Raw genomic sequence first — 21,868 nt, forward strand, 5'->3', positions numbered from 1 at the left:
CCGATGCTACACCTATGAAGCAGAGGATGAAAGTTGACTTGGTGTCTTAATCAAACACCACAATGTTTAGCTCTCTGAATAAATACAACTATTGACTGTAGATATTTGGCGTATACATTATTTGCAGAGGAATTATCTTTGTAAGCCTAATCTGACAACGATACATATGCATCACTCTGACGACTCGTTTTCATAATAAGCCTTTATCCAAAAGGCAAATTCCTGGCACCATCCAGACGTCTCACCGCCTTATTAACACCTCTGTATGAGAATACAGAGAAGAAAAAAAAAACAACCCATTAATTTTCACGTTGTCACTCATACACAAGCTCACACCTCAACTGAAGCATGCCATCAGGCAGCGTGACTAACAAATGACACTCCTGGAAGAGAATGGGCACCTATTCATTTCAATCAAATTCCAGCATAATGGTAATCAAAATGTTCTGCTGTGTGCTATGCCAGTATTACAGAGAAATTAATTTCCACATACTTATTAAAAAATGTCTAAATACCTAAGCTGACATGTGGTTTCAGTTTATGAATTTGTTTGAAGTGTGGTAAAAGCTTGGAACGCTGGGAGTGATCCAAAAAAAATTAAATTAATAAAATCGTACCTCAGATTCTGCAGCCCCAGGAACATGTGGGGACTGAGCCTCTCCAGGTTGTTGCCGTTCAGGTAGAGGCTCCTCAGGCTCGTGAGGCTGGAGAAGGCGCCCTCCTGGAGGTACGAGATGCGGTTGTTCCCAAGGTGAAGCAGGTCGAGGCTGGAGAAATTCCAGAAGTCTGTGCGGTAGATCCTCTGGATTAAGTTTCCGCTCAGGTACAGCTTGCGGCCGTTGAGGGGCCGGGGCGTGAGCTGGGACACGTTGAGGAAGCCGTTCTCCTTGCAGTTGACGGTTAGGCCCAAGTCTGTGATGTGTAGGTTGCACGTGCAGCCCAGGGGACAAATTATCGGGATGGGGGGACGTGTCTGGTAGCCGGCGACAGGGGGATTTGGGTTGGGCATCAAGCTGCGGGGTGTGGGTGATGTTTTGGATGGTCGAGGCCGTTTTGTGGGCCTCGGTTGCCTCTCCCGCTCTTTACGCTCCGCTGAGGACGAAGACGACGACGTAGAGGAGGTATGAGTGTTCTGGCGGGAACCGTGGACCATTGAGGACGGTTTAGTCGGCCTGACTCGCCCGGGATGGGAGTTAGGTTTAGAGTTTGGGGGCAAATGTTGGGGCTGTGATCCCGCTGACGGACCTCCTCCCTCCGCTTGCAGCTCTTTATCAGGGAGGTCAGCGCACAGCTCCTTGCGGGGTATTTCCCTCAAGTCCTTGCCGTGAAGGTGGAAGGGATACTCGCAGGTAACATCCCCGACTACTGCCGTGTAAGGGATCTGACCCAGCCACTGCTGCAGCTGCACTGCCTCGCAGCCGCAGTTCCAGGGATTCTCCTCCAGCTGTAGCTCCATCAGGGAACGACCGACGTACTCCAGCGTCCCAGCATATGCCAGGCTCTTCAGACGGTTTCCCCGCAGGTCCAGATGAGTCAGAGACACAGATCTGGAGTAGGGAGGGAGGAGGGGGGGGGGATAGTTAGCTAGGTTAGATGAAAGGACAATCTGATAGTAAGTGAAAATAAAGGTTCACACATTCCATTGCTGCGAAATCTGCTTTTTATCTGATGATTAATCCGTCTTTTATGATATGAAATAGTATGCCACGGAAACATTAATTCGACAACAGTACAGACTGGCTAATTGTGTCTGACACTGATATTTCTACAGATCCGTCCCGGCATAATTTAAAAAGCTTTGCAGCGGAATAATCAGAATCTAACCTGAACAGATGAGCAGGCAAGACGGGGATCAGGTTGTCGTTGAGGATGAGAACCCGGAGCTTGTAGAGGAACCTCAGAGCGCCACTGTCGATTCGTTTGATCACATTGTAGTCGGCCTGCAGGTAGAAAGAGAAAATGTGATGAACGTGTAATTGCTGCTATTGAAAAAGTAGACTGAAGGGAGCAGAAATAGCTGAGGCACTCTCTATTTGAAAACGCAGAGATCTTAAGATTCTTTCAGTCGAGCCACCTGCTAGCCGTTCTGTCACATCTTTCTATTGTTATCTTGGGCACATTTGTCAATAATTCCATCAAACACGGATGATCAATATGTATTATCGTCTCAATCTCACCTGGAGGTATTCCAGCGCCTCTAACCCGGCGAAGGTGTCGTTTCTGAAGACCTCCAGCTTGTTCTCGTGGAGGTACAGGCGTCTCAGTTTGGCCAGCCCGTGGAAAGCTCCCACTCTGATGTCCTGGAGTGCATTGTTGCCAAGGTTTATCGACACCGCGTTGCCAAGGTGCTGGAACCCGTTGCTATAGAGACGCCTCAGAGAGTTCCTCTGGAGGTTGAGTTTGAAAGGGCGGACCCACGACTGTGACACCTGAATGATTAATTAGAGGTCTGATTAGTTATCTTATTAATTACATGAATTTAACAGTTAGAAACACCCATGAGCTGCAGTACAGACAGGATATTAGACTTGGAGATACGGTATGATAAAGAGATAAAATGACGGTGCAAAAAACAGTGCAGTGCAGCTCCACGTGCATGACCAGGTAAATTAAAGGGATACTTTGCCAGTTTTCTACCGGCTTTTTATCAAAACCATGTGGGTTGTATAATGATAATAATAATAACTTTTTTATATAGCACATTTGAAAACAGAATTTACAAAGTGCTTCAACAATTAAAGCAAAACAGAAATGGGATACATAGACGATGATACAACAACAAAAAGCCAAACAGCCCTATTGAACACAAGCAAGAAGAAACTAGGGAAGAGTTAGGATAAAATTAAAACCAGGGGACAAATAATGCAAGATGCAGGACACATAATGTCGATATAAAATAATAACAAAAAAATAAACCAAAAACAACATCAACAGAAACAATAAAAGCAATCAAACCACAAATAAAAGGAAATAAAATAGATAAAATATAAATTAAAAATATAAGTAAAAAGAAATGAAAAGATGTATGTGCAGATAACTGTGGTAAAGTAACTAGTGCCTAGATGTCTCTCCCCCCTGGCAAAACTATAAAATACTCCGGTGGAGTTTCACTGGCTCTCAGGCAGTTGCTCAAACTACAGGCTGCACTCTAACATTTTCATATTGCCTGCCACCCATGCAGCGACTGCAGACACAAAGAGTATAGAATAGCTGATCAAGAGACGCACCTGCCTTTCTCTCTCTCTCTCCTTCAAATTTGGACTGAAATCCTGTCATATGGTAAAAGCAGGCAGTGCTGATCGAATATAAGTCAAGATTAGAAGACCAAGAAGAGGAAATGCTTTATTCATCGTTGAGAGGAAATTCAATTTTTTCACTCTGTTGTCATATCATATATGCACAGGCTGGAAATACACACACATGCACAAACAGAACCTATACATGCATTAAATGGAGAGATGTCAGAGCAAGGGGGCTGCCCATGGACAGGTGCCCTGAGCAGTTGGGGATTGCCTTGCTCAAGGGCACCTTGTTAGTGTCCAGGAGGCGAACTGGCTACTAGTATATGCTCCATACTCGGTCCAGACGGGGAATCAGCAATGCTCTGGTTGCCAAGCCAAGTCCCTTTAGACTGAACCACTGGCGGCCCAATGTCATGTACTATACTGCACATTTCTCACCTCAGATGTTTTCAGAAACAGATTTTAGTGCCCTGTTTAGCTGTAGTGTGTGAACAGGAAGTGGGTGCCATACTGCTTCCTCCATAGTGAAAACAGAGGCAGAAAACACATGATCAAACAGTGAAACCGAGCAGCGCTCATCAAATAAAGATTGTCTTACCAGGTTGCATATTTCTCGCCTCAAATGTTTTAAGAAACATATTTTAGTGCACTGTTTAGCTGTAATATAAGAATTTGTGAACAAGAGGTGGGCACCATATTGTTTCCTAAAAACAGAGGCTAAAAATTCTGAAATTAAATGAAAAAATGAAGCAGCGCTGATCAAACATGTCTCACCTCAAATGTTTTCAGAAAGTTTTAGCTTGTTGTTTAACTAGAATACGAGATTGTTCGATACTAGCCGGCCACCATTGTGCCACATGGACGAGTTTGCATTGCGGGGTTCTCACAAATTTTCCAGAACAAAATTTCAAAACTATTCCGTGACTTTTCATGGACTCGTATATTTTTTTAACTTGCCCCACTTGCCTAGTGTTTTTTGGACTTATAAAACTCTGTTCAAACATAATTTCAGCTAGCTGACAGAAATGAAAGTTGAGGCCTAATGTGGGGAGAAAATTGAAACATGTACTTGATTGTAAACAAAACGTCACATTTAAGAGCTACATTACATCAGCAGCTACAGAAAATAAATTTGCTGTTAAATTGCATCATATGGAAGGTTATCAAAGGAAGATTACAGTTAACATTTCATTATAGGTAACAATATTCCATGACTTTTCCAAAACTTAGTAAGGAATTTCTTTCCAAATTCCATGAATTTTCCAGGCCTGGGAAACATGACTGTTAACTTCCATGACCTTCCCAGGTTTTACATGACCATGGGAACCCTGGCTTCATGTCACCCACCAGAAGGAGCATTTACTGGTCTAGTATGGTGCAGTGCATTCTGGTAGTTGTAGGTTTTCCACTTATTGAGGAAAATTCGAATGCCACAGTCCTTTTTCTCAGTTTTCTCTGGTCGTGTAGCACCAATTTCAAAAGTATATGCATCTTTCTGCTGCACAGACTGCCTAGCTTTATGCGGGGCCCTCTTTATATATCTGTGAAACACTTCTTTAACATACCTGGCTGACATTAGTGAAGCTCCGCCCATCGCAGTGCACATGCAGCACGCCTTCTTTGACCTCGCAAGTGCACGGCTCGAAGCACGGCTCATCCACTTCCTCCTCGGAGTTGTCCACTAGAGGGGTGTGTGTGGAGGTGGGGGTAGGGGTGGGGGTGTGCGATGCCCGGGAAAGACACACACACCCCAGGGCCACCGCCAGAGTGACCCACTGCATCCTCCTGCTTCTCCCTCTCAGCTCAGCGGCCTGGGGCTACGGCCCGGCATCGGCCCTTCACCGCACTGCATGGAGAGGCACACAAATATACACACACACACACACACACACACAAACACAAACACACGATTAAAAGAGGGCAAACAGCCAGGGAGCGGCAGCAAAAGTCAGTTCAGGATGAATCAGATTGATGATACATCACAAGCATACTAAAGCAGTCAGAAAATAAAAGTTAAATCACACAGACTGGAGAGCCATGGGGGAAGATTTACATTACATTAGAATAATGATGTATAGGGCAACTGGAGGCCACAGTGTGCAGTGATATGAGCATGGTAAACATATGTAAGATGTTTTTTAGCACTGGAGAGCAACGCTTTGGATTAACAGGGTTCCCAAAAGCAGGAAATATTGATTTAAAAACAACCCTGCTGAACAAGCTCTCAGCTGCTCCAACATTGCTTTTGAATTAAAAATTCAAACACTGACATTGAAAATGCAAAACAAAGGCAAACACGTGGGCTAGTTCACCTGTGAATCACATTTTATCATTCTCAGAGTGGCTTGCTGGACAAGTAGGGGTGGGGAGAGAAAATAAAAAAAGAAAAAAGCTTGTGATGAATATATTCATCTGTACTCTCAAATGCCCGGTGCGGCTAAAATGTCACGCATGTGTTGTTTTAATGTATGCGATATGAATATGGGCGAATGCAAATCAGATTCATAAGGCTTCTGTCTAATGAACTGCTCCATTTAATAAGATGAATGGCAATCAGAGAACAGAAGGATGAGGCACGAAAAACCCCATATTATCAATCAGCGGAAATATGTTAGGTTATCAACAGCCATCCAGTCCCGTCATAATCATCATTGTGGTAATGACAGTGGAGTGAAAGCGTCGCTGCGAATCCAAACTCTTCAAAATTTTTCAAAAGGGCTGATGTGAAGGCAGCGCGATGACAGGCAGGAACATGAACTGATGGTGATAGTGATGGGGGTGATGATGATGGTACAGTATATGGCACCAGAGTGAGAACAGAGTTGCAGAAGTCCTTGGAAGAAAAAAAAACCCAAACAAACAAAAAAAAGCACAGGGGATATTTCCTCTCAAGTCTTAATGAGATCTAAATTGGATAAAGCATCTCGGTCTGCTCTTACAGTGTTGAACACTGCCATGCAGAAATGCAATAATGATCATCATGGTATGGTAGCTGTAATCATACGGCAATAATCTAGCATCAGCGAGTTAGACAAGGAGGCAGCGGTGAAAACATCGCCGCCCGGGAGAGGAAGAGCAATCACAGAGATGATTATGACGGGGAAAAAAGATGAAGGCAGAGGTGGAAATGAGAAGGAATGGAGGAGGAGGAGGAGTTAAAATGGGAACAAGGTGAAGGAATGGAGTAAAAGGAGACACAGACAGATAAAGGAAGAGTAATGGGCAGAGAGTAGGTGCAAAGGAAGAGGAAACGGGCGAGGTGGGAGTGGGATTGCATAAGCAGTAGGAAGTCAGTCAAGGCTGCCACTCAGGATGAGAGCTCACAGTGAAACAGCTGAAATCTGATATTGATTACATCAAAGCCCTCCTCTCTCGCCCTGCACACAATGTACGCCTGCCTCACAGAGAGAAGCAGCAGCAGCTGAAGCCAAGTTACATGTACTAGAAACAATGTGAGAAAGGTCAAAGCATATACAAAAAAAAAAGAAAAAGTGCTGCTCTCAGAGCTTGCCAAGTACAAAAACAGGTAGACACGTGTAGATGAGTGTGTGCTTTCATAACAAATACTTGTTGGGAAAAAGCATGAGGAGAAGTGAGAAAGATGAGGCTGAGAAAACGCAGGACAGTCTAGGCCGACGTGCTCAATAGTGTTTGACAAATTGGAATACAGAAAGCAACCCATTCACAGTCCCAGCAGGGCTTCAGATTCGTCAAAGCAAATGCATTGTTTATTACTGGGCCTGGAGCCCCCCTATATGGAAGAGATCAATACCGAGTCCAGATAGACCACTGGGATCCCTCCTGTTAGATTCAGCTTTGGTGGATGGCCATCTCTCCCTTAATAAGAAGCAACACAGTCAACACTCAAGCCTCTTTCTTTAATCAGCCGAGTGGACTAGTCAGCAGTCGGCATAGCTCTGCATCATTATTGCAACAAGAAAGGAGAAGGACTTTGTGTGTTGAGTGGTGATAAATTAGTCTGTCCGTGTTATAAAAACACACACACACACACACACACACACACACACACACACACACACACACAGGTGTGGCATCCCTCCCTGTCTTTTCTTGAGTTTTTTTCTCTCCTCTAGACCTGCACACTGACGCAACCAGAGATGACGGTCACTGCTTATTCCTCAGCATATTATTCATGTCACATAATTCCAGTGTCTCCGTCCTCTCTGTCCGTCAGAAGACACACTGGCTTTTACATGGGCCCCTGTCCCCCCCACCCCCAACCCCCCTCAAGCAGCACAGCACAGACCCGCACTATCAGGCAAGCAGCAGCACATCACAGATCAAAATGCATATAGGAGCCTGGATAGCAAGAAAATCAATTAGCCCCCTCCTCTCCCCTAACATTACACACAAATTGTAATAGTTAGCAGAATTAAAGCATGACCAATTAAACAGCCCTAGTCATTAACAGGACCTATTAAGACATTTACCAGGCTATGTATGAAAATCCTTGGCAGAGTAACGCAATCCAATTGCATTCCCCATTGTCTGTCTCTCCCCAGCAGCTTCTCTGATCCACACAGCGACGCTTAGCAGAGCAGGGATGCGGGTAATACTCACTCAGTCCGCCGCCAAAGAATTAGGGAACGACCGAGAAAACACTTTAGAGGCTGACTGTCGACATGTCGTTCACATTCAGCCGCACTCCTCTCTCTCTCCTCTCCTGTAGCGGCTCAGGCGGATGGGGAGGGAGAGAAGGGAGGTGGTGGTGGTGGTGGTGGGGGGACAAGAGCAAGAGGAGGCAGCGAGGAGGGAGGGGGACGTGATAAGACTGCAATGAGGTGGAGGATAAAAACCGAGAGAGAGAGAGAGAGAGGGAGAAAGAGAAAAACCGATTGGCTTTAGGATGCAGGTCCGCTTCTCCACAGTGCAGCCCGTGGGAGCTGCGGCACTGGACCGCTGGACAGGCGTGCAATGCGCGGAGTTGTAGCCTGCGTGGTGATGGAGAATCCGCTCCTCATCTAAACACACAACTGGGTAATTCATAGAGGAGAAACAGGGGTGGTGGTGGTGGTGGTGGTGGTGGAGAGGAGGGTGCTGGAATTAATCATGCAATAAGGCGGCGCGCAAAAACTGCGAGTTTGTGTTAGGCAAAAAAAGACATGAAGCGCGCGCTGTGGTGGTGGTGGTGGGTTTCCTCCAGTTCACATCATAAACAGATTACAGGAGACACAACACAGACAATGGGGCCCCCATAAACTTTCTCCTCACGTTGCCCGCGTGTGCAGTCTGGTAAAAATACCCCGACTGTTCAGCTATACCGACAATAATTTATAATCTCATTAGTTTATTCATCTCTCCTCGTGCCCTTAAGCGCCGACGGGTTTCGTGAAACCGGTGTGTGTTACCATGGCGACTCGTGCCAGCTGGCATCGTCGCGCACACACACACACACACTCACGCACGCACGCACGCGAGCACAGCCATCAGTCGGGTAAAAACTGGGGTGACTTTTTATGAACAGGGAGGCCTGGACGTCGCATCAAAACACCTGTCCCGCCAAATGGAGGTGGTGGGCGCAACAGATGCCGCGCGGAGATTGAGAGCGATGGAGCCCCCCCCACCAACACCGAGTTCAGCTTCCTAACCACATCCTCATGCACTGTAAAATCTGACAAGGTGATTTACTTTTTTTTTTTTTTAATTAAAAATCTAGGGAACAATAACCTTGAAAAATGTAACTAAATCAGTCTTCATTAATATCTAATTAAGTTTACTTAAAATTTAGTTATACTCGATTTTATGAAGTTGTTGCAACTTAAGAATGCCAAGTTTATGTAAACCAATCTGTCTAAGTTTTTAGAAACTTCAGTGAACCAAGTTTACTGTGCTATATCTCAGCATTTTGCAGGATGCAAACTAGTCAGTCATATTCCTATTTTCTAAAACATGTTAATGGTGACGTGTAAAATTTAGGGACAATTAGTGGCATTGAGCGGTGACTTGCTGATTGCATTAAGTCAGACTAAGTTGATTAAGTTGTTATCATTTAGAAGGATTTTTCCTAATTTTTTAAAGTAAGATCAACCTGCAAGATTTTACATTGCACTGTAGAATGACAAGGTGATTTTACTTGAAAAAAATGAATTGCCTTGAAAAATGAAAGTAAACAGGCTAGAACTATTAGTCTTCGGTTATTTTTATTTTAGCTTATATCTAATCATTAAGTTTAGAGTTAAGTTATAAATTCAGTTACATTTACTTGATTTTGTGAAGTTGTTGGAACTTAAAAATGACAAGTTTAATTGAAGAAATCTTTTTAAGTTTTAGCAACTTCAGTAAACAAAGTTTGCAGTGCTGTTGTAAACAGCAGTGCTCAGTGTATATTTGGAGGCGATCTTGGTTCATTCTGACAAGCGATATATATAACAGAATCCTCCGTCAGTCGTCATTTATGTGACTAGAGCCCCAAATAAAGTGACACAGGAATGTGTTAATGCGCCACACAATACGTTTCAGCTAGCAGGTAAACTTTTAAATGTAGTTAATATAGTTCGACAGAAGGGCTGAGACACTTTCGCTCATACCTCTACTGTGGACAACATATGAACAACAGCAAAAGGGTCGAGGTAAAGGCTGGACACAGACGGGGGACCTCCACAAGTGAAAGTAAGGGTACAGCAATTGAGTCTCTAAAACTCCACATATTGACTCTGGAGGCCCAACATGTTAGGTTATAGCTGTTTACACAGATTTTGTGTTATAATAATATAACTATCAGATGTTCTACTCCGTCACATATATTGCTGGTGCATGATTGACTTTGTAACAATATATATCTGTTTTCTGCTGATTGCAAACTTGTCAGTCGTATTTGTGTTTTTGTAAATATGTTAACAAAAGAGAACTCACACATCTCCTAACTTCATCATTAGAAGATTTCTCTTCAAGATGATCAAGTTAAGTCAGACTAACTTTGGGTACTCAAGTTGCTAAAACTTGAAAAGAACATCGTCATTTCAATTGTTATTTTTAGGTTGCAACAACTTCACAAAATTAAGTAAATGTAACAAAATTTTAACTAAACTTAACAATTAGATATAAAGTAAACATAAAGTAATGGGCTGTCTAATGATTGTTTTTTAATCCCGATTAATCGCAGAATTTCAGATAATCACGATTAATCACATTTTTAAATCATGTTTTCACGTTACGAAGTCCATATTGACAAGGTAAATCAATTCTTACCAGATTGCTTAGAAATCAAATAGTAGCAAAAAACTGAATGGGACTAGCATGAAGTAGGCATGTTTATAAAGGGGAGACTCATGGCTACCCACAGAACCCATTTTCATTTAGATCTTGAGGTGAAATGGCCACACAGTTTTTCCTTTGCCAAAATTTTGCCTTATTTTGGAGCGTTATCTCCCCCTCTAGAAGTAAGCACGGCATGTTTGGTATCACTGGATTTCTTAGGTCCTCTAGTTTCATGTGATACCGGCATCACCATTCTCAAACTCAGCCCAAAAATGGTGGGCGGTGATTAAAGTGATAAAAAAAAAAGATGCATTACATAAAGAACTTAATCGCGTTGCTATTAGCACGTTAACGCTGACAGCCCTAATTATGAGTTATATATACTTTACTTTTTCAAGGCAACCAGTTTCCAACATTATTTTAAGTAAGATCAACTTGTCAGATTTTACAGTGTGGGTGGCTGCTGCTGCATCAATACAGCCACTTAAGTGGCAGCTACGGACCCCCTTGTGAAGTTCCCGAGTGGTGGACCAATCTCTATCAAGGACACCGCGGTGCCCCGGCGTAGAAAACAAGCATTCAAAAGCGTTCAAATATCAGTCAGCCGGTTTCATGGCTATAGGAAAAGATTTAATAACAACATGTCTTCCACATTACTGAGCTGAAAGTTCAATTTTCAGTTCAATTTCACATTGATTTCAGCGTGCATTAAGGTGAATCACCTTGAGGAAATGGAGAGGTGCATCTCTGCCTCACGCACTCTCCCCCCCCTCTCTCTCTCTCCCTCCCCATGCCTCTCCCTTCAGCAGTGGAGGGGAGAGCTCTCCCTGGAGATTCCTATCTGAAACAGTAACAGAGACGGTTCCAGTAATATCAGGAAGATGTAGATGATGGTTATAGATTTCAGGGGCTCTCAGGTGCATTAGGCTGTATTACAGCTTCCCCACAAGGCTACTTAACGCACACTTGCGATGGAAACAGGCTGGCAGAGGCTGGGCATGTATGCACAGACACATGATTTTTTGGAGATTGCTCACAGACAAGTCACCTTTAACATGCAGGGGGTGCAGCTGTATATAAATAAGATTTTGACGCTGAGAAATCATCCCGGGCTCTGTGATTGGTGATGTGGTGGGGGGGGTGGGGGGGGGGTAATGTGATCCCAGACCTGAGGCTATATCGTCTGAGTGTAACGACGGCCGTGACGGAGAATCTGGGAGGAAAAACACTCGCTTTTCCTCACCGTAGTGTTGTCGTTGAACCGTGGAGGCTCCCTAAATTAAGAAAACAAACGGAGAGGAACTGAGAGAAGATGGTTATCAGGCACCATCAGATACCTGCGCTGTCTGTTCTCTAGGGGCAGGAGCCGCTCCGAGCACATAAAGCACTTTTTTGGAGCGTTGACGGCGCCTCTAAAGTAGGGGATCTATTTATACTGGCCTAGTGCTGTCTGTGGAGCTGTCCAGTGTTGAAATGGATGGGGATTCATGCTGTTTTCACTTCAGCCACTTCTCCTTTCTTCCTCCTCCGCTTTCTCTTTCTCCAAAGGGCCCTTTTTCTTTCTCTCATCTGAATTATTTCTGTCAGATCATGCTCAGATTCCTTCCCCTCTCTCTCCCCTCTTTACTTTCTTACTTTGATTCTCCTGTGGGCTCTTGTCAATTCAGACTGGTTTACACGCCATTCTCTCTTTGATTTCCTCCCTTTTGTTTCCCTCCCCCCCTTTTCTCACGCTTTCTTCTCCTCCACTGTGGACAGGAAGTGGTCATCCCATCTTTTTGCAGCTCTCTCTCTCCAATTATGCTTTTGTTCCCCCCCAGATATCCACCGGGACTGGCTTGCATGCGCGATTGCGCACACACACACACACACACACATACACACTCAAGACTGAAGCAGACACATGAATTCATTCCTCTCCCCTGCCAATGCACGGGTCAGAAAATCTCCTTAAAGCTACATGTTGTTCACATACTGTTGCGCTGTCCCTTAACACATTTTTTTTTTTTTTTTTTTGTGAGGGCCCCCAGTTTCTAGTTACTCGGTGGGATGAGGCAATCAAAAAGGCAGGCAAGGGCATCCTGCACACTGTGGGAAAGAGTAGAAAGCAAGTGGATGAGAGGGAGGGGAAAGAGGGGGAAAAGGAAAATAACTGGCCAGTTGTGGGAGCGAGTGAAAGGGAGACAATGAGCAGTGGGAATTTGGGGGTTTGTGAGATGTGCAGTGATGGGGAGAGCAGATAGAGGGGCGAGATATGGGGGAGGATGGCCAGGAGGGCAGGTGGTTCTGTCATTAGCTCCAGATTAAAGCAGAGGGCAACTCTAGAGGACTCACCTCTGATTCACACAGTAGTACTGCAGGCAAGGACAAGCCTCCCAGGAGACACGAAACACACACACATATGAGCACACACGCTGGAAACACAGTAGTGATTCACAGGATTACCCAGAGGCTCACGAACACACACTTGTACGCATATAACACCCCCTCCTCATTTAGCATAACTACACACACCGTGACTCACGAGAACATGCCGACTCCCACACACATGCCACATACAGAGCGAGAGAGCCATGCAACACACACACACACACACACACACACACACACATCGTTGAGCTAATTAATCAAATCTCCTGTTTTAATTAGGATTCAAATCAGTTGCAGTGGGAAACTTGCCCCCTTTGGAATCTTAAGGTAAAGACTCCGATGTCTCTGCAGGACCGACAGGGACAAATTCACAATACCTACAATGATTCAGCTGAATGCATGCTACATTCACACAGACACATTTTTACCAGGGACGGCCCGAGGTGACCAATCTGGACTTCAGTTTAGGCTCAGTCAAAGAGAAGGGCAAAAAAGTGGGGAAAATGATCACGTCGCAACTAATACAATGTGCCTTACCATGAAAAGGCCATGTGTGTTGGTATTAAAGGGGAGGCCCACGGTTCGCAGAGGCCTGTCCAATCGATCTCTAACACAAGCCTGCCATTCTGCTCTGAAAGTTTTCACGTGGAGAGGCATGTAAAGGCACTTTCACACAGCTCTAATAGGCTGCTTATCTCCGCTATTACCGCAGCCTTGCAATTTCAGCCGAGCAATGGCTCTGGACTCTCACCAGAGTGGCTACAGTACAGTGCAGTACAGTAAAGCACGCCTGTGTGGTGCAAGAACTTTGCCCTTAGAGAAGTATTTTACCCATTTAAAGAGGGTTTTCACATAATCTAGGATGTCTGTGCACAAATATTTTTGTTACTGGTGCAACATGAAAACAGACAAAAAGGATGCTTTAGCTCAAGAGGCAGAAAACCCAAAATGACCTGAATGCACTTCCCCAAACCAGGCCATAGACTGTACACAAAGATGGATGAGGCTTCTCCACTTACCCCCACTAAACAAAACTGAATATCGGCGATATGGGTGTTGCCATCTTGCGATGGTGATGTCACTGCGAGCCCGATTCTGCACAGTAGCGATATCAGAGGTGGTGGAGTTCCCCACAAAACACCTGTCTGAAAAATTTTGAGCAGCCCCATTGAATGCGAGCACATGGATTGGCTGTCGCAGCCGTCAATCATGGTGAAAAATCCCCCTTTCGTATAATTCAATTACTCATTGAAACCGAACTCATCATAAAAACGATCACTTAAACAAATACCAGGGTGACAGAAACCATGTTTGGGGGGAATTTGTTTGGCGTGTACTTTGAGTTTTTAGTTTGACCTTTGTCCCAAACATGGAGGGGCAGTTTGATCAAAGATTTTTCAGTCTCCGTTTTCATTATACAGCAATCATTATGGCGCCCACAACCCATTCATAAACTTTTACAATTACAGCCAAACAGGGCATTAAAATGTGTTTATGAAAACATTTGTGGAGAGAAATAGGCTGTGCAGTAACATAATTTTAATTTATATTCAATCCACTGTTTGGATTTTGGTCTGAGTTTGACAGAGAGAAAGAGAGGGGCAGGTGTGTCTCTTGATCTGATTCTATACTTTTTTGGGTCCACGGTGTCAGCGGGCAATGTGAAAATGTGATACAGCTGTAGTAGCCCTGAGAAACAACAACGTTTTTTGCGTCATCCAGAGAGGGATATCTGGGCACTGGTTAGATGGAGAGAAGTTTGCCACAGCTCATTCACACATATTACCCACGATGTTCTGATACAAAGGAAAATTGAAAAAAAATCCCTTTAAAAAGTAATTTCTTGGTGTTCTTAAAAGGATCAATAGGATAAAATGAGTGAGAATCAGCTCTGTATTTTCATTCTCTGTCTCACTGCTTAAGAAGAATCAATATGCTAACATTTTGTTTTAATCAGAGCGAGTAAATATTTATTCAGTGACTAATAGAGCTCTATTTTAAGCAACGTGGAGTGTTAACAGTGTTTCATCTCACATGTTGATAGATCAGCTTATCTTAAAAGACGGAGGATGAGAAAGCTCAAAACCGTGGTGGCGGAAGAAGCACGCCGCCTTCATCTGTCCCGAGCGTCTTAATATCAGCTCAGGTGAAGACTGGACTTGATGAATTAAAAGCAGGAGAGGATGCCAAGTAAAGCCATTAGGATAAAGGAACTCAGGCGTGTGTCTGGCTCGCCGGTTGTCATGGTTGCGGTGTTTATCACCTCTTTCTGCCGACAGAGGCCCAGGGGCAAATCAGATTGGCTTCAGACAGAGAGAGAGCTGGTGAGTGAGGGGGAGGACATATTGGCACAGTGGAGGGGTGAAATGCCAACACGCTGCAGAGGGGAGGCTGACGAAGGGCACTGGACAAATGTCAATGTGGCTTTTTCATGATAAGATTTAGCTTTTTTTAAACCATTTGATTGTGATTTGAGGTTTGAGGTACAGTGATATTAATCAGTCTTATTAAGGGACTGTTTGTTATTGATGACAGGGGACGGGTGGTGTAAAACGGCAGTGCCACTTCAATTAATTTTTATGTACTGAGGAGGAGTTTTTTTTTGATGTGACTTCGGGGGAATGACATTCAACTTTAAATTGCTGCATTTTGTATTTATTTTAAAATACCCTTAAAACCCCAAAAGCCACATGTGGATTTGAAAAGCGTGTTTTCCTTAAAAATCTCTATGGTGGAGGGAGGGTAATGCATGTTGCCCCAGTCACTTAGGAAGGCTCAAGGAAAAATGTTTGCAGCGATCACACCCCAGCCACCACCCTACTATAATAAATAAAGTACAGTCCCTAAGCAAATCCTCACTTTAGACGTCTATTGTTAAGTCACCTGAGGTTTATCCACTTTTTTTCCTTTTGTTTTGCTCAATTTTTATCAAAATACAACTTTCTTTTGTCATTTTTGCACCTGTCTTACTGTGATGACTCAGTGGACCACAAAAGTATCTTAAGGGACTGTTCGTTATTTATGAGCAGGGGGGAGATGATGCAAAAAGGGGGAGGCATGTCAAGTAATATTTTACGCACTGGGGAGGGACTAGAGATTGTCAGTTTTTTCTCTGCTTTTGTTTGATTCTTGTTACACTACAGCTTTTTGGGGGTCTTTTTTGCACCTGTCTTAGGTGTTCTTTATTTATCAGAAGAGGGGGGGTGTCCGGGTTGTGACTTAGTTATGTCGTTTGTTATTTTTAGTTTGTGCAAATAGTTTCTTTTTGGCAAAATTTTATATGAGATGTAGAATGACGTGACGTTTTTTTTCATAATGGAAGCGTTAATCGCACATAATGTGTCCAACAACCATCAGAAATATAAAAATACAATAATAATTGTCACAGCAGCCCCATACCTGTTTCTATGATTTTAGGTTGTTTCTAGGATTTTGGACCATATCTTAGATTTTAGGACGTTTCTTGGTTTTGAGCACATTCCTAGAATTTCGGGACATTTGTAGGTTTTAGGACTTTCTAGAATTACAGGATTTTACTAAGATTTGGGGAGCTTCTAGGATTTTAGGACACTGCTCGGATTTAAGGATGTTTCTAGGATTTTATAAAATTTCTAGATTTGTAGATGTTTCCTGGATTTTAGGACATTTTTCAAATTTTAGAACGTTTCTAGGATTTTAGGGCGTTTCTTGGATTTTAGAACATTAGGAGTTTAGGGACCTCTTCGAGGCCTCTGTTTGGGGTGTGGGGGATCCTCTACTAGCACTTTTTTGAAAAACAAACTATTTTGCTGCTGTTGCACTCTGGCACCTTGTGTATAGGCCTACTTACAGTACAAAAACAGTGTGAATCACTTAACTTTCATTGTGAATTGGAAAATGGTTAGGGGGTCACCTGGCACCCTATGAGGGGTAAGATTTGGCCCATGGGCTGTAAGTTGAGCATCAGTGCCATAGTGCATAAAAAAAGCACAAAATTGAGCTTGTTTCTGAAAAAAAACTTTCCCTGGGGGAGGATCTCCCTGCACCCCTACTCATTTGGCTTTGGATAAAAACATGAGACAGTTCAGCATATGGTCATGTAGAACAACTCATATCACCACCCAACATCTCTTACTAGCCTTTAAATAGGAGCCTGGGAAGCATCTAAATCTCAGACCATCCTAAAAAAAAATATTTAAAAAAATAAATCTGGTGTTAAATTTGCCCAACATCCCCCGTGGCCTATGCCTGCCACCTAGCGGTCCCCTAACCCAATCATCCCAGTTTGCAGCCTAGTACAGGTGCATTGGGAGATGTGGGGGGGTACAATTTCAATGGAGCACTGTGGCAGTCATGTGGCTAGCTGACAAGACAGTTCCCATTCAACTCACTTCTGGCCGGCTGTATTGGCTAAAGAGATTTTAAAAAGATGACATTTACCGGCTGTGACAAGTGGTCGGTTGAACATTCTCAGTCTAGCAGTCATAATCATAAACAGATGGCTGGCAGCTGCCGGTTACATCCAGGTGGGTGCTTGTCGCCGCCGCTGTCCCTTCTTCCCCTGCAGCTATCATAACCGCTCCTGACTGCACGGCGCGCGCACGTGTTGGCGCTCTAATCACGCCCCGCTTTGATGTCAGAACCAATCAGAATGCGACATGATGGAATGCCGAACGTACTCAGCGAATCAGAACGCGCTTTGTTTTGGAGACGTTCCATTCACTTCCACCGAGGCCCTTCTGCTGTCAACAGGGAGGAAGGTATGGATACAGTGTTGCCGCACCGGCTTTTTGAAAGAAACTTGATAAAGTTTCGCTTTTTTGCTTCGAAACAGACTTTTACAGAAGCCGTTAAAGCGTATTTTAAAGAATATTTGTACTTTCGCTGACTTTAAGTTCTTCTATTAGCTTGTAGCACACATTTATGTTTATATTCAGGTATGTGAAAGATACTTCCAGGCAGTTTTTACAGAGGTTTTTGAGGCTTTTTTTTAGTCTCCTGTGCAGATGACAGGTTCTCGTGTAGTATTTGGTGTTCTGCCTGCATCGTGTTTTAGCTGACACCTCGTTGAATAGGGCGAAACCACCAGACAGCCTGTGTGAATAGCTGTATTGTGGGCGCTGGCTGCTGTGTGTATGTGTGTGACAGCTAAGGTTCAAACCTATAGGCCTCTTCCACAGAGGGGGCTCTTGGTTAATCTGTGTTGTTTCGGGCCCATTGGTTTTTCTGAGCTTTCATTTCGCGATACTCGTCTGTGAGGGTATTCATCATAGCTCTGTTCAGGCTGACACGGTGTGTCGCCGTGCTGAGGAGTAAATTACCGGTGACAGCGACCTGTCCTGTTGTTTATGGTCGCTCCTCGCTGTCAGCCCGCAGTGCCAAACTTTCATCATCTCTGCAGAAGATGCCGCAGACGAACAAATCCAAAAACACCCCGATGTCTGAGTCTTCAAGCTCTGTCCAAGGTGGAGCTGAAGATGCACACCCGGTGTCCCGGGAGGTGTGCCAGGCTGCAGGGGACGCAGGAGGAGGAGGAGGAGGAGGAGAGGACAATGTTGGAGACGGCGAGATCATCAAGTCCCCAAGTGACCCCAAACAGTACAGGTAAAGGAATTTAAGCCTTTAAAACCAAATTAATTTGATTTCTTTCAAAAAAAAAAGTGGGAAGAAGACAATGTGCAATTTAACAAAAAATGACCCCCCCAAAAATTGCAAGAAAGTTTCAAAAAGTATAAAACAATTACCTGAAAATTAGCACAAAAACGTAAAAACATAAACAACAAACAAACACCAACAGGAAATGAAATTCTGTAAAAGTATTCAATAAAACATGTTTAAATAAATTATCCAGATAATGACAAACATTTTTCCCTAGGTTTTAAAAAAATATAATTTTACAAATCTACAATTTTTTTTCCGATTTGCAGAACATTTTTTGTTGCTCATTGCCTTTCCCCCCATGTTTTCAAAAGAAAACAAACCAATTTGCACAGGGTTCAAAGGTTTAAATATTTGTGATGGTGTCTGAAAGCAGCACAAGAGAAGTGATGTAAATTCGGGTTTCAAAGGGTTAATCCATGTTTTTATACAACATTCTCCCAAGTATTTCAATTTTGCATTGTACTGTAGCCTTGTTACATGATTTATCTCCTATAATGTATACTGAACAAAAATGTAAACCCTTTTGTTTTTGGGTCCCATTTTTCACAGGTTCATGGTAAAGATCTAAGCCTCTGTTATGAGCTATATAGATACATTTCTCCCAAATTTGGGGCACAGATTTGTTAAAAACCTTGTTGGTAAGCTGTTCTTCTTTTCCAAGATATTCCATCCACCAGGTATGGCATATCAAGATGCTTATTAAACAGCGTTATTACTGCACAGGTGTGTTTTGGGAAGGTCACAATAAAAAGTTTTATACTGAAAAAAGACATTTATTAGTAACCCTGGACTATTTAAGATTTGCATGACTAGGGCCAGAGCTATGTATTTTCGGTCACATGGGGTTCATCTATAAAGAGAACTCTTCTCCAAAGTGTCTGACGCCATCAGAGTTGAGCAGTTGCCACTCAAGCACGACAGACTGCAGTCAGGTCAAGACCCTGATGAGGACGACTCCTTTCTCGAGCCTCTCAGGATACCTCGTATCAGTGTTGCATTTACCCCATGCAAATTGTTTGACCATTTAATACTCAATTGATGTGCATAGTTAAGTTATAACTTAATAAATTTAAATAAAACCACAGGAAAATCAAAATTTCTGATGCTTTTCTATGAAGATCTACTAGCAGGATGCTTGAGTGCATTGTGTAGCTGCACGGAATGTAATTGGCTCGTGGCGTTCGAGGGGCGGGGCTTAGAGAGAGGTCAATTTGGAAACTCACCTGCATGTTTGTCATCCTCACCAGAGTCTTGAACTGACAGCATTTCGACATTGTAACTGAATTGAGCTGTTTTTAGGTTGGCTGGATGTACTACCATATTGGCTTATGGTATATACATGAACACTCGGTTCACTGGCAGCAGCTCTGGTGGACATTCCTGCAGTCATGTGCAAATGGAAAACTCACTCAAACTTGCAACATTTGTGGCATTGTGTTGTGCGATCAAACCGCACATTTTAGAGTGTTCTCTTATTGTGACCATCTCAACGAAAATCTGTGTAGTGATGATGCTGTTTAATCAGCTGATGTTTAATATGCCACACCTGTTAAATTGCTGGATTATCTTGGAAAAGCAGAAGTCTCTGACACGGATTTTAACAAATTTGCAGCCAAAATTTTAGAGAAATATATCTATCGAGTGCATGAAAAAGTATTTGATCCCTCACTTAAAACTGTGAAAAATGGGAGCAAAAGTGTTTCATTTAAATTTTCGTCACTGTTATTATTATGATTTTACGTGACAGTGGTACACATGTGAGGATTAATTGCTCATATTCATGAACGTGAAAGTGCTGAGAAAAATGACCCAGATCCACTAACCCAGATCCAAAAATGATATCGCGCCTCTCCTCCAGCTGGATCAGTACAGTCTTATTGTAGTTTGATGGGACGATTTCATGCTATGAGCACACGCCAGTGCCTCAGGCCTCTGTGGGGCACACACAGAGAAATTTACTGTGAAAAAAGCATAGAGGAAGAGAGTCTCAAGGGGTTTAAGATGCAGTCTGCAAAGAGACATTTGATTTAACAGCCCGTTCAAAGTACGATGCTGCAAAACTCAACAGAACAACACTTTTTTTTGCTCAAAACTCTCTGTGCTGTTTCACCTTTGACTTCACTTCCTCCAGATACATTGTTCTTGACAACGGTCTGCGAGCTCTCCTCATCTCAGACTACAGCGGCCCAGCGGCGTCCGAAGACGAGGACTCGGATGAAGAGGATGAAGAGGAAGAGGAGGAATCTGGAGATGAAACAGAGGACGAGTCTGAGGAGGAAGGTGGCGGCGATGAGCAGGGCAGTGATGACGAGGACGATGACAACGAGGGGATAAAGAAGAAAGGAAATGCAGAGAAACAGGTACCTCTGGGAGGTGTTAAATGTGGAGCTGTATTAATATTTTAGCAGACTAGACATATGTTAAATGTCCCAGAGGAGAAGAAAAAACACGAGTCATGTTGAAACCAGAAAAATGTGTTGAAATCAGATATGCAGATTTATGCAAAAGGCTTGTCAGCACAAACTAAACTATTTATAGTAAAGTTAGACAGAGGTGGGACCAAGTCATTGTTTTGCAAGTATTATTATTATTATTATTATACAAGTAGGTCTCAAGTCTTTGCACTCAAGTCTCAGGTAAAGACTGGCAAGTCCCAAGTCAAGTCTTTGAGTTTCGAGTCCTAAACAAGTCTAATGCAGACTTTGACAAATGTGTTTCCATTTTAACAACAGAATAATAATATGTTAAATTAAAAAAAAACTTCATGAATGCTTTTTAAAATTGCTATTTATTTGTGGAAACAAGTTTATTGGAAGTTGTTTTTGTTGACACTCCGTACTTTTGTAAGCAAAAAATACTATCTTTGGTATCATTTTTATTCCTCTGCGCTGCCGATAGCCATGGCCGTGGCTTTATTTTTTTGGGTTGCCCATCTGTCCGTCCATCTATCCTATTCCCGTGTACTTGATATCTCAATGAGACCTTCAGGGAATTTCTTTAAATTAGTACAAACATCTACTTGGACTCAGCTATTAACTGAAATGAATTTGGTCGTCAAAGGTCAAGGTCACTGTGACCTTGTATTCATCTCATTCATGTGAACGCAATATCTCAAGAAGCCCTTTATCAAGTCTCCTCAAATTTGGCACAAACATCCACTGAAACATAACAATTAACTGATTAGAATTTGGTGGCTGACGGTTATTGTGACCTCACAAAAGTCAAGACTTCCTCCACTAATTATGACAAAATTTCACACAAATATCTAATTGGTTAAAAATATGAAGTGATGACATTTTATATCCAAAAGGTCAAAGGTCAGCATCATTGTGACATTCCAATGTTCTCCAAAAACACTTTTCTGGCCCGTTACTCCACGTCATAACTCAGGAACGGAA

General features: G+C 43.1%; 2 protein-coding genes across 4 annotated transcripts in view; one reads left to right on the top strand and one right to left on the bottom strand.

The window, feature by feature from the left end:
• The window catches only part of LOC121953532 (SLIT and NTRK-like protein 3), a 34,384-nt gene extending 16,989 nt beyond the window's left edge, over positions 1 to 17,395 (bottom strand). The window contains exons 1-5 of one of the 3 annotated variants that reach the window (XM_088087330.1): positions 17,250 to 17,395; positions 4,808 to 5,088; positions 2,178 to 2,429; positions 1,825 to 1,940; positions 618 to 1,547 (exon numbers count right to left, since the gene is read on the bottom strand). In XM_088087330.1, coding sequence (XP_087943456.1) covers positions 618 to 1,547; positions 1,825 to 1,940; positions 2,178 to 2,429; positions 4,808 to 5,023 — 1,514 coding nt within the window. In that variant the 5' untranslated portion in view covers positions 5,024 to 5,088; positions 17,250 to 17,395. Of the gene's footprint in view, positions 1 to 617; positions 1,548 to 1,824; positions 1,941 to 2,177; positions 2,430 to 4,807; positions 5,089 to 7,693; positions 7,957 to 17,249 lie in introns of those variants that run through there. The other 2 variants (XM_042500698.2, XM_088087331.1) reach the window with 2 other exon arrangements.
• A 29-nt stretch (positions 17,396 to 17,424) lies between these two features.
• The window catches only part of LOC121953842 (nardilysin), a 40,828-nt gene continuing 36,384 nt past the window's right edge, over positions 17,425 to 21,868 (top strand). Inside the window, exons 1-3 of the mRNA XM_042501083.2 lie at positions 17,425 to 17,569; positions 18,211 to 18,413; positions 20,602 to 20,830. Coding sequence (XP_042357017.2) covers positions 17,468 to 17,569; positions 18,211 to 18,413; positions 20,602 to 20,830 — 534 coding nt within the window. The 5' untranslated portion in view covers positions 17,425 to 17,467. The remainder of the gene's footprint in view (positions 17,570 to 18,210; positions 18,414 to 20,601; positions 20,831 to 21,868) is intronic.

Source organism: Plectropomus leopardus, chromosome 14, assembly GCF_026936395.1.
Source record: "Plectropomus leopardus strain MGB_pleo_1.0 chromosome 14, ASM2693639v1, whole genome shotgun sequence".
Classification (NCBI taxonomy): domain Eukaryota; kingdom Metazoa; phylum Chordata; class Actinopteri; order Perciformes; family Serranidae; genus Plectropomus; species Plectropomus leopardus.